The sequence below is a fragment of the Saimiri boliviensis genome, chromosome 8 (genome assembly GCF_048565385.1).
Source record: "Saimiri boliviensis isolate mSaiBol1 chromosome 8, mSaiBol1.pri, whole genome shotgun sequence".
Taxonomy (NCBI): Eukaryota; Metazoa; Chordata; class Mammalia; order Primates; family Cebidae; genus Saimiri; species Saimiri boliviensis.
The window spans coordinates 6,156,856-6,170,044 of NC_133456.1; the positions used below are offsets into that span (position 1 = coordinate 6,156,856).

The window sequence follows — 13,189 nt, forward strand, 5'->3', positions numbered from 1 at the left end:
CTAAAATATTTAAGAATTGTTTGATACACCATCAGAGCCTTTTTACACACAGTTTTGCCTTCAGCCTTAGTGTGATATCAGATAATTTGTTTTACTAGTAATTATTAATGCTACCAACGGGAATGATATGCCTAGTTATGTTGGTCTAAGTCTGTAACATCCACAAAATGGTTTAATTTACATTATTGAGTTTAATTTGCACAGCAACCCTATGAAGCGCCAGGACCAGGATATGGTAGTCCCATTTTCTTTTTTAAGCAACTGAGGAAATGAAGAGTCAAGAGGAAATCTGGTTGTCTACCATGAAGGAAATGGCAGAACCAGACTCATGTTAAAAACATAATTTTCACTGTGTTAAACAAAGCCAAGTGTTAATGACTGATCGATGAAGGAGCAAAGCAAAAATAAAGCCTGTCTTCACTCCCACCCTTTTTTATGGTTCTCTGGCAATGGTTCCACTTTTAGCAGATGTTGACTTTAAGCTCCCAGGCAATATTGTTGGCCAACATAGAGCTTTCCAGCATTCTCATCTTCATTCTCATGGGCTCCTGATGTCCTTGAGCTGCGTGAAGTGGCCCACTGCACCACAGACTAGTTTGTCACAGCTACTTTTGCTTGACGGAAATAGAAAACTGGTTTCTTCAATTTTCCCTATAATGATGATGCAAAAAAAAAAAAAAAAAAATTGAGGAAGCACCTAAACATGCTATAATAGAAATGAAGGAAAAGGCCGCCCAAGCTTCTATAACATTCTTGATGGCTTGGCAAAGAAGTCTCGGGTGGCTGCCCTGCCTCCATGTGTCCTTGTGAGGTGGACTTGCTGAGAAGAACCAGCACAGGCTGCACAGCCTCCCCAGTCCCTGCCTCTCCCTTGAGAGACACCCCGTTGTGTCCCTTAAAATATGAACATCTCCTGCTGTATTCCACCCTCAGCCTGTGAAGTTCCGCTTTCACCACTTGTGGGTAGAAGAATAAACCAGAGATGTGGCTGGTGCAGCAAAAGAGGGAAAGAGTCATTCTGAGGAGACACAGTCAACACAATCTTGGAAATTGTAAAGAACTCTGGAATCCAGGCAGCATATTCCTTCAGAGGAATCTAGTCCTTCAAAACAGTGAGAACTGAGCCTTCCATAATTACTCATTTAGAAATATCTAAGTTCCCACATCTGAGAGTTGTGGCACAGTATGAAGGAAGTAAAGGTGCTGCCTTTCCCCTCAGAGATCTTAAACTGTCTTGGGGCGCTACTGATATGTCCACGTAAATAGCTTCCACTTGCAAGTGAAGACCTCTTTTCTTCCAAGGGCCCGGAAGGACCCAACTTAAGTTGTAGCTTCCAGTTCCAAACAGGGTCTTCAACAGTTTGGAAGGAAGGCAGAACCAAGTTCAAAGTACTCTAGAGCCCAGCTAAGCAGAACCAACAAATGCCTTTTGGGGTCAAAGTGAGCTCTCCTTTCTGTGGCTTCACAGCTCACGTGGTAGAGTCAGAAGGGTGTACTTTTGTGGTTGGAAGGACTGGAATTTGACCCTGGCTCCACAGCATCTGGCCAGGTGTCCTTTGGTAAGCTCCAAGGTATAGCCATACCTGACCTCCCTCCCTGAGCCTTCCTTTCCACATCTGCACAAAGAGCCTCCTGACACCTGTGTCACCGGGCCTCGGCAAGACTCAGAGAGGAAACACACAAAGCCGTCAGCCCTCTTTCTAACCGGAAGAGGGGCAATACACACTGGCTCTTCTCTAGCACAGCTCAGAAATAAGCTAACATTTATTTTTAAAAGAGCGGGAAGTAGATTTCTGAACCTGGCTAGGACTTTCCTATTTTTAGGGGGACCTTACCTGCAAATAGGCCCCAGAGGTTATAATAAATACAAGTCATGTAAGAATTTATAGCCATACCTGACCCCATCACCTGAACAGAGACATTCGTCCATGGACTAAGCATTCCAGGAAGCAGGAGAGATGAAAACTACAATGAATGGTTTCCAGAGGGAAGGTCTGGACTTGACCCTAGGAGAAAACTTACCAGTGCCCTGATGTAGCGCAGTGCCCCACTTTGCCAGGCTCATGCCTAAGCCTATTGTTTTCCTTTTTTGTCTGTTTTTCCCAGCTGTGGCCAAGCCTGCAGTTGGAAATGCTAACAGGATCTGCTTTGGTTGAGCCCAGGATCAGGGCACATCGTAAATTCCACACTGTGATTTTGCTTTCATGACTTGTGCAGCCAAACTTTGCAAAGTCCTGGGGCTTGAAGTTTCAGAAAGTTTTAGAGAAGCCTTGAAAGACGTAGGAGTGGGGGCAAGTCTGAAGATCGCCTACACTAGACTTAGTTACAACTGGGATCATCTGTCTCCTCGCACCCCTTCCAGCAAGGAAGCCAGGTGGAACTTCTGGCAAAGACCTCGGCTGAGTTCCCGGAAAGGCAGTAGGCTACTTGAAAGTGATACTTCCCTGATTCTACTCTCTTTCCTTGCTAGGACAGGTGTGACAGTAAGATACCCATTAAGAACTTAATTCTTTGATTTAAAAAAACAAACAAACAAAAAAAAAACCAGCTCTCAACTCAAAGAGAATTGTAGGTGTTTAAAAAAAAAAACAAAAACAAAATCTAGTGGTGGCCTCAGGTTTGCTTGTTGGCTGTACCTAATACTTCAAAATGGAGACCGATTAAAGGTTTACAGTGGACCATTTATCACGTCAGATTATAGAGTTTCTTTTCAGAGCTTCTTTGCTGGAGCTAATACATGCCCCTGCCCCCGGACCCCACAACAGCAAGTCTCTTGTCTTGTCAATGATGACTCAGTCCCTTTGCCTTTAGAGCTTGTCATAAGCATAGCCACTGTGAGCAGCCCATTGGTGGGGGATTTTGCCTTATCTCAGTATTTAGAGAATCCCATTAGGGCGCAGCATCTGGGACTACAGGATTTCCATCAAGGTCCCTTGTACGTCACATCATCCCTGGAACTGTATATGTATCCTGGGGTTATTTGACAGTTAAACCTCTTCCCCTTCAGAATTTACTGTGTTTTGTGGTCACTGTGCTCTGGGCTTCAGTCCACCTTGGATGTTCCCATCCCCAGATGAACAAAAGCATGCAGATGACTGATGGACTAGAGTCTTTCTTCCCATCCAGATATTTTGGCAACTCATGGCAGAACAATCACTCACAAAGGACACACAAGGGATCAAACACCAAGCAGCATTCAGAACAGCCACTGCAAAGTAGATTTGGAAACAGAAAAACAAGGAAAGGAAACAGACTGTCCCAGGCCTGATAGATGCTTTGTAAAACTCCGAGTATTTCTAAACAACTTAGCATAAAGATAGGGATCAAGTGATACTTGTCTGTTTCTTATTTTTGATCCCCAAATTTACATGTCTGTGCAGTAAGGTTGCTGAGCATAATATTTGCATACAGAGATGCAGGCAGCGCAGCAGTGAAACAGCTGCCTATGTTTGGAAAGACTCGGAGCTCCTGCACTGATTAGCTCCTGCATTTTTGTTTTTTATTCCCTAAACGGACACTCACTCTGACCCAGATCACTTGGCAATGAAGGTCAATTCATGTTTAAGCTTTGAAGATTAGAGAGACCAGAAAAGGGCCACCACATCTCTATTTTCTTTTAAAAACTTTAAACTTTAAAACACTAAAAACTTTTAAAAATGCATAGTATTCTGAGTTCATGAAAGGAATTTATCCACATTTCTGCCACATTAAATGTTAGCAAAGTTTACATTGGACTGTCCTGTTTCTTTACTTTATTCACCAGCATACAAGATGTCGATCTGAGCATCTGGTTTTTAATAACCCTCGACATCTGGGAGCTCCTTTTTATTCCTATGGTGGACGAGGAACAGTAGTCGTGATATTGGCAGCGTGTATTTTCAAACTACAACTCCTGTCTGTTTCAATCATAATTAATTACCGCTTTTTAATGTATTTAATTTGCTAAAAGTGATTTACATTAGACCACATTTCACTGTTAAGAAAATAGTAGTAGGTTTTGGTGGCAGTGGCTTTTCTTTTGCTTACTTTCTTCTCTAAAAGTTAAAACCCAATAGGAATGGATTTGGAACAAAATGAATGTATGCATGCTATTGGGTTTTAAATGTGAAATGAAATAAACTGCTCTGCAAGGAAAGTTATTTTGTAGCTATTTAGGAAGAAGTCCACAGGGGCTGTAAGCTGTATTTTAGAGAAAGCCTCCTATTTTGCCTTGCGACTTTGGCAAACCATAGCATCTTTCTATGCTTGGAGTTTTTCTACAGCAGCAATTTTGGGGGTCAAGAATCTTATGATGAAAGCTAGGGCCTCCATTCAGAGAAATATATTTGTGCACATACTCAACAACATTCTTCATTGAATTTCAAGGGGTTGCTAGACCCCTTGAAACCCATTTATGAATACCCTAGGGTCTCATGCTATAAACTTTCCCGCTTTATGAAGATGAAAAGGAACATCAACTTTGCTTTTCTCCAGGGACAGAGAGGAAGTTAAATGAATGTAAAAGTACTTTTTTCCTAAGTCACATAGGGAAAGGGAAGTTTCTTGCCAAGAGCAATTATTAGACTGTTTAATAATAAACACAGATAATTTTTATGTAGGAAGGCCTAGCTAAAATAATCAATGTATTTTATTTTTTGCCAGAATATTCCTACCTAAGCTGTCGAGTGAAAATTCGTACTGCGTTATCCAGTTCGGACTCTGTGCAAATCACTCGATAGACTCAAGTCAGTCAGGGATTCTTAACCTTTGTGGGCCATGGATCCCTTTGGCAGTATGATGAACTCTCTGAATCTCTTCTCAGAGTATTTTTTTAAATGCATAAAACAAAATACATAGAACTATAAAGTAAATAAACTGTATTAAAAGTCACTTGAGCCGGGCGCGGTGGCTCAAGCCTGTAATCCCAGCACTTTGGGAGGCCGAGGCGGGTGGATCACGAGGTCGAGAGATCGAGACCATCCTGGTCAACATGGTGAAACCCCATCTCTACTAAAAATACAAAACATTAGCTGGGCATGGTGGCGCGTGCCTGTAATCCCAGCTACTCAGGAGGCTGAGGTAGGAGAATTGCCTGAACCCGGGAGGCGGAGGCTGCGGTGAGCCGAGATCGCGCCATTGCACTCCAGCCTGGGTAACAAGAGCGAAACTCCGTCTCAAAAAAAAAAAAAAAAAAAAAAAAAAAAAGTCACTTGAAAAATAAATCTTTGAATAGATGATAATGACTAGGCCTATTGGCCAGATTAGGTCAAACTGTATGAAACTGCTATTTTTCTAAGCAAAAATGGCCAAATATTGGCATTTTCATATGATTCAACCTAATAATATGACAGCTTAACCAATAAGGAGTCAAATAATGAGAAAATGTTCCAAGTTATTTTTTTTCCTCTTTCTGATTTTCAAAACCAGAAGCAAATCATGGCAAAATCTGACTTCATTGGAGATCTATTAAAAATTGCAGCTCTCAAATTAAGTGTGACACCAGGCTGCGTTTCAATCCTTGCATTAAACTGTGAGAATTGTTCAAAACAGGGACTTTGCTATGGTGGATATAGTTCAGTCTTCAAAGATTCCATTTTCCTGTGTATTAGCCACTTCACTAAGTGAGGAAAGTTACCAGAGCTATTTTGGAAACATTTTTCAACAAGAATTCAAGCCAAAGGAGTTTCAGTTTATCCATAGTTGAACACAATTTTAAGTTAAGCAAAACTTTCTTTCTACAAGCATTCTACTAATTGAAAGCTTACCTCTCTTTTCTTTGAAACTATTTGATTGCAAATGTATAATCATTCCATGCAACTGTCTAATCATTCCATCGCAAGTGCATCCTCTTTCATGCTGAGAGCAAAATAGAATCTGTCAACTAAGAAGATCGCAGCGTGTTTGAGCCTTTGTGGAATAACCAATATGAATTATCGCATGCTGAAAAGTTTGTTCCACCCAAGTAGATGGAGTTGTGTGTGTTTTTTAATTCTTCTTCAGCCTTTATTGATACTTTAAGCTTAAGAGAAATTAAGGGTATTTGATTACTATAATTACTTCTTTGCTTACTTAAAAGGTTTAATCTACTCCTTAGGCATATGCAATTCAGATTGCATGCCTTCCAAAAAAATAATCATCTGCTAATGTAGACTAATTTTAATCTTCTAATCCAATCTTGACACAGAGTCAGAGCTGGGTGGGTGGAATGTTTTTGTGTGTGGGTTGCCATAGATACAAAACTTGGTTATGTATTTGACAAGTCGGTGATGTGGAACTTAAGTTACTGGGGATTTTTTTCCTCAGTCTTTAAGATTAAAATACAAAGTGAAGATTAGTGTGCCTTTCCAGTGCATCTCGGTGTAACTAACCTTCTCTTCTTTCATTCTGGTGCTCCCCTCCTCTCTGTGCACCTCCCCACCTCGGGCCGGCCGCAGGATGACGAGGAGGGCATATGGGCATAGCCGGGCCTGTAGACCAAAGTTCCAGTTTTGTTTTGAGGGGTGAGAAACCATCTTTTATATCATTTTTCTTAAAAAATTGCATTCTAGTGTTGTATTGTGTGCGTGCTCAATTGTGCTCGCTGATGTTTGTGAATTGTGCCCTGTGTTTGCTACCGTGTTCTGTGAGCGCAGAATGTCCGCGTGCCCCGACCCTTCCCAAAAGCCCCCTCCATCCTACCTCACCTCCCCACCCCATGATCACATTACCGCTCTGCCTTGTTGGGGCTGGGTTTAGCACGATTCAAATGTTTCTATGTTATTTGAGATGTAAACTATGCCCTTACTAGGATTTATACACACTTTTTAAGGCATGATTGTGGACTCAGAAATTGTCACAATTCTCCAGTCGTGGTTTTCAGCCGACTGCTTGCTTTTACCAGATATGCCAGTGTGGTGTGACTCTCACGTCCTTCTGGTTGTGTCAAATGTTTGGCAAGGAATAAGGAAAATAAAACTATCTATCTTCATGGAGCTGAAACTATCATCTCTAAGAAGCCTGTTTAATGGATTGTGCCATCTCTTCTATGGCAGTTCTGAAGAAAACACAAGGATCAAGGCATAGTAATGGTGAATGGGTAACTGTAACTCTTTAAATGAATTAGAATAGAAATATTCTTATTAGCAGGTCTCATTAGTGACATTTTATCTGTTGCTTTTTAAAAATTATACTTCTCTGGGGCTTTGCACACATTTGTATTTATTGGAGGGTTTTATACTTTTAAAAGCTGATCTTTAGTTATTAAGAGCTCACCCTTTATTTACGTCCTGTCTGCATTAACGATTGAATAGTGGCACATGTAATTACCACATGGTTATAAATGGAACGTTGAAGTCTAGCAACTTTTGCTGCTGGGAATTGCACCTCTCCTGTGTACTGAAGTCTGTTTAACACCAAGTCACAAGCTCCCTGGAGTTGAATATACATATGGCTACGTAGAATATGGTATTAAACCTGACGACATTACAAATGACATTTTATTCTGAACAAGGAATGTAGTAGGTTGTGTGCCATAGTGAATTTTTCTGATCAGAAAGTATTCAATGCATAGTTCTTTATTCTGGGACAAGCATGAAATGTCACAGTGCTGGAGAATCAGCAGGTGTGGGACAATTCTTTGGGATAACTTAAGCATGTGTGTTTCTCCCCTGAGTCTTGCCTTCTTCGCATAGCATGGTGAGTGGTACTTCAGGTGAAGTTTTACCTAGAACTGGAAGTTTTGCCTGTGGGTGAGTTTCATTGTTGTGTTTTACTTCTTAGTTGAACCTGTTATTGGTCCCACTAATGGGTCAGTTTGCTTTTTTTTGGTACTGAGGGGGACGTTCACAGGATGGTTGTTTTTAGGTACAACATCTTTTATATAGTAAAGATGTAATGCCTCCTGGATCCATTTGCTGCCAGTAAAACCTGCTTCATGTTAATACAGGAGTATCTCATCTCTTCTCCATTTTCTTGGTAAAGGGGAAAACAGCGCTGGAATGAACACTTCCAGATGCAAAATCATTCCATAGGAAAGCATGTTAGTATGAGGAAGTGGGGAAATCAGAGAAGTTCTGGATGTTCTATGGGAGCAGTTCTCTATCTAGGGAAAACATTAAGAGAAATGTCATATTTACTCACACAGAAAAGCTAATAAAAGTAGAGATTGACCTAAAGTAAAAAGAAATGAGAAGAAAGGGTTTTATGGCATTAAAAAGCAAACATGTGAAGCCTGCCCCAAACATGCATAGGGTAGGTAGGTAAAGGAGACTTCTAAGAGTTTGGGAGTTGTCTTGAAAAGTAGAGCTCCTACTTGGGGCTCTTCTGTGAAGCTGTTTCTGCCATCATGAGAATCAGGGTGCTAGGCTGCACTTGTATGTCCCCTGGAATAATGGAGATTTTTTATTGTCCTGTCACAAGGTTCATGACACCCTGAGATATGAACAGTGTTGTTATCCTCATGATGGAATTGGTTCCAGGATCAATAGAAAATCTTGCCTTGCTTAAGGCAAATGCAGACAATTGCGTTAAGCCCTATTTATCCCCTTTATTTCCCGAAACACCATGCACCCCAGAAAATAAATGTTTTTAGAAATTTAGTCAATACAGAATCCTTTTTTAGTATGCTGTAATAAATTTCATATGCTTCAGAGGAAAACTACTTATCTTTCTTTATGACTCCTTTAAACAAGTTTGCTTAGATATCCTCAGGCTTTTAAAACCATATCTTTAAGGATTTAAATAATGAGATACTGGGGGAGCCTTCTGTTTTTGAGCAGCTGTTGCATGTTTTGAGTTGCATTACAATCCATGAGGCCTTAGGAGACATTAAATTTATAACTAAGGATGGATAATAGTGGCACATTAAAAATTAACTGTTTTGAATGTTTTGATTTATGGCCCCTATAAAAGAAACATTACAAGATGTTATTTTACTAGGCATCAGTAATATACTCATAATAGCATCAGAAGGCTCTGAGTTGAATCTGGAGTTCTGGTGCTGAAATGAATCATAATTTAGAAAAAGTCTCTCTAAAAATTACAACAAATTGGAATTAGCATAACAACCCCATCAGCTCCTCCCTTTTTTGCCGCTTCTGGAGACCAAAGTCCAGACATGATTTATTTGTCTCACTATGATCATTCAAGAGTGGTATTTTCCGAGCCCACAGTGGACTGGGGAAAGTTTACTTTACGAAAGAGTTTTGACAGCCCCTAGAGCTAGCCTTTCCCCTCTTAAACCTCACACCCAGGCCTGGTTTTCTCGGCGTGTGGCTTGTGCAGTCCACAGGCCCTACACTGAGAAGGGCTCCACTCTTAGGTTAAAACTCTGCTGTCACCGTCTTGAAATTTTCATGTTCGTTTGCCCTGAGTGCCACTAATTATGTAGTCGAGGCTGCTTGCACCCACCATATATTCCTATATTCTGTTTCCAAATTCTCTCTATACTCTCCCTCCCTGTTGGATCATCCACACTCTTGTTTTCTTACGTCTAAGATTTACCTGTGACCAGCCTCATTGTTCTGGGTTTCTTCTAGCGACTCCATGGGATCACATTTCCAGCAAGCTGTTGCCCTCACAGGAATCTCTGGCAATGCATATTCAACCATGCCTCTCACCACCAAACTCCCAAACCCCACAGGCACATATACTTTCAATTGTGAAAATGTGCTCTTGGAGCCCTGACTGTATTTCCTATCTATCTTGCCTTGCAAAATGTGTGAAAAGCAGCCACTCAATTCTCCATAACTTTCCTTCAGGGAAATCCACTTGATGTAGGTATCATTTGTATCTGCAAATACTTCTTCATTCGCATGGAATGAAGGTGCTTTCCTTGGATGCCCCCACCCCAGCCCCAGAGACATTTGGGTTTGTGAACATCAACGAAGTGGGCAATGGACGAGCAAATCGAGGCACCTTGTGAGATTTAGTGCCACATCTGCCTTGACATTTGAATGTTTGAGCTTTTACTGTGAACTCTTATAATTGAGCAGAGAACACAAGTTTTTATTTCTTAAACCACTAGAAAGGGATTAGTCTTTTTTGATTGAAAACATATGCAAATTTAGGACCCAATTCATAAAAATACAGATGTGGCATTAACAAGTTTTGGCATGGGGCTGTGATGCTAGTAGATGCAGCCTGTTCAAAATGAAGAATTGTAGCTGTATGCCACCAGCACATGGACAATGTTATGGTGACTAAAAATACAATCCCAGAACATTTAGACATGAGAAAGGGATGTTTTACAAATAGAAGCAGTGCTGGAAGGCCCAGTGGAACTCCCTGCCGTGCCTCCCCTCTGGAAGAATGAAAGAAGGATGCAGGAGATGTTTTATTCTGGCTAGGAAGTTCATGTTTGCCCTGCCTTCTTTTAGCAGACAGGGTCTGGACACTCAGCCTGTGCTTGTCCGGGGACTAGAGAAATTTAGCGACTGCCAAAAAGAAAAAAAAGTGAAGGAAAGAGCCCTGAGCTCTATACAAAGCAGAGGTTGCTATACAAAGTGGAGGTTTCTATGCAAAGTGCAGGTTTTCTTTTACACTTCCTGTACAGGGGCATCTACTGGTGCTTTTAAAGCTGTTCAGAGTTTGTATAACTGAGGATCTGATATATCTCTTTCTTGTGCCATTGGCTGCTAAGACCTTCATTTATTCATTCATTTATTTACTATTCACTCATTTGTCCATTCTTTCACCAAATGGTTAAGTTCTTGATTAGATGTTAGGAAACCAATGATGAATAAGATTGCTGTGGTTGGCTGGGCATGGTGGCTCACGCCTGTATGAATAAGATTGCTGTGGTTGGCTGGGCATGGTGGCTCACGCCTGTAATCCCAGCACTGTGGGAGGCCAAGGCAGGTGGATCACCTCAGGTCAGGAGTTTGAAACCAGCCTGGCTAACATGGTGAAACCCCGTTTCTACTAAAAATTCAAAAAATTAGCTGGGCATGGTGGCACATGCCTGTAATCCCAGCTACTCAGGAGACTGAGACAGGAGAATCACTTGAACCCAGGAGGCAGAGGTTGCAATGAGCCAAGATTGCATCATTGCACTCCAGCTTGGGCAACAAGAGCAAAACTATGTCTCAAAAAAAAAAAAAAAAAAAGATTGCCATGGTTGCTACCCTGTGGATCTTGCCATCTAGTCAAGGGAAAGAACTTAAATAATTAAATATCTCAATAGAAGCCTTGTACATTTTGGTCATTCCTTTGATGGAAACCAGAAAGATACTGAGATTAACATGAGGAACCTACTTAAGAAAGGATGTTCAGCAAGCATCTCTCCAAGGAAGTAAGTTTTAAGCCAAGTCTTAAAAGGTGCTTAGTAAGCCAAGTCTTACAAGTCAGGAGGTATCCATGCCAAGGTGTACATTTGGGAGGTGGTCTCAGGCAGGCATGCAAAAGCTGGAAGTAGGAAGGAGCTTATGGGCTGAAGAAGCTTGAAAACTGTAACTCTGGGTAGAGCACAAAACAGCGAGATGAGGACGGAGAAGAGGGAAGGGGCCAGAAAATGCAGGGCCTTTTAGGACAAGGTAGAGAGTTTCGATTTTAGCCTAAGGAAAATGAGCAGATGTTGGAGGACTTTCAACAGGGACGTGACATGATTCGATGTATGTTGTAGAACAGCCCTGACTGCTGTGTAGAGGATGAATTGTCATGGCAGGAAGAGCAGAAGTAGAGGCTGTTCCATGATCTGTGAGAGAATTGATGGCGCTGACCCGGGGCAGCAGTAGTGGAGATGCAGACAAGTGGATCAATTGGAGGTAAGACTAGGAAGTGAAGCCAGAAGGACTTGGATGAGGAGGTAAGATAAAGGACAGACTTGAGAATGCCTCCAGATTTCTGCCTTGGGTGTCAAGGCTGGGGCAGGCCATTGTTGGGGGTGGTGGGGGCACTGAGACGGAACTCGGAGTTCTGCTTTCCCCAGATGTCCAGTCGGTCTGGCCAAGGAAAGGCAGGCTTTTGACCCAGGCGCTTTTCCATTTTCCTGCGTATCAGCAGGGGAATCTCTGTCCTCTTACTGCAGTAATGTGCAGGCTGATGAGTTTAAAGCATGGCTGAAGTCTAATTTCAAGAGTGAGTGGCTCCTCTAACTCTTAAAGAAAAGGAGATTGCAAAGCAAAATCAGTAGTTATAGAATAAGGAGACATGTAAGGGGCAGCAATCTGTGGAAAAACAAAAACCCAGGAGTTATAGAAGGTTGAAAGGGGCCTAATGAGAGGAGGAAGTTGCCATTGGCTCTTGCAGTCTAACCCCGAGATCTCTAGGGATGAAGAATTCTGTGGGTTAAGGGGTACAGTATGAGATTTTGATTGTTCTTGATAATTGGCTCCCCATCTTGAAATTCTAAGTATATTATTTTTCTGCAGAAGAAGCTTTCAGTAATCTCTTTTCAGGAGTTAATATGAGAACTAACCAGAAGTAGCTACAAGATGTTTTAGAACCCCATAGCAATGTCTCTGCCTACTTCCAATTGCAAAATCAATTCCTGGGCAAAGTAAGATGTTTTTGCCTTATCTCTGTCCCCACTTCCTCCTTTTATTTTGCTCCTCTCCTCCTCTGGAAGATGTCTGTGTATTTATGTCTTCTATTCAGGCTTACAAAGCTACTGTTTAGAGCTTCACCTTGAATATCCTATTCACAGTCTTTGCAATTAGTAATTCATTCAAAAAATATTTCTTCATCTTAGTACTAAAGTTGTACTGGATATACATCTCAGTACTGGAGTCAAGGGAGTGAACAAAGTGCGATCCATATCCTGGAGGAGCTTAAAGTAGTACACAGATTCTCAAGCAGGCATCCATAAACCCTGAAGGCTCTGCAAATCCCCTGATAGGGTTAACAGACCTCAATGTGGATGCATGCACATCCCTGCAAACAGTGTCTGTGTTCCTCAGCAGACAGAGGGGCCAGTGACTCAGAAAAAGTGAAGAAGACCCTTATCTATGGAAGACTGGATAACATTGTGGTGGGGTGACTAACAGTGTGGTCTCTGGATTCAGATAGGCCTAGGTTTGGATGACCTTCCATCTCTCCCCTCCATTTTCTCCTTTGAGGAAGGTTGTGACACCCCCAGGGCTGTGATGAGCTGAGTAAGATGCCAAGCCATGCCTGGTGCTTGGTGAGTATTCAACCCTAGGTAGAATATAAGCATATCATTATTATTGTTACTTCTGGGCTCAGGAGAGTGTTCTGTATCTGTAAAGAGAGGAAAGTGGTCGATACTGGGGTT

General features: G+C 41.7%; 1 protein-coding gene across 11 annotated transcripts in view; it reads left to right on the forward strand.

The window, feature by feature from the left end:
* The window catches only part of ERC2 (ELKS/RAB6-interacting/CAST family member 2), a 970,127-nt gene that overhangs the window by 781,836 nt on the left and 175,102 nt on the right, over positions 1-13,189 (forward strand). For 2 of the 11 annotated variants that reach the window (XM_074403643.1, XM_074403642.1), the window contains exon 18: positions 6,414-6,479. The exons of the other annotated variants lie outside the window; for them this stretch is intronic. In XM_074403643.1, the coding sequence (XP_074259744.1) occupies positions 6,414-6,440 (27 nt within the window). In that variant the 3' untranslated portion in view covers positions 6,441-6,479. The remainder of the gene's footprint in view (positions 1-6,413; positions 6,480-13,189) is intronic. 11 annotated transcript variants of the gene reach the window in all.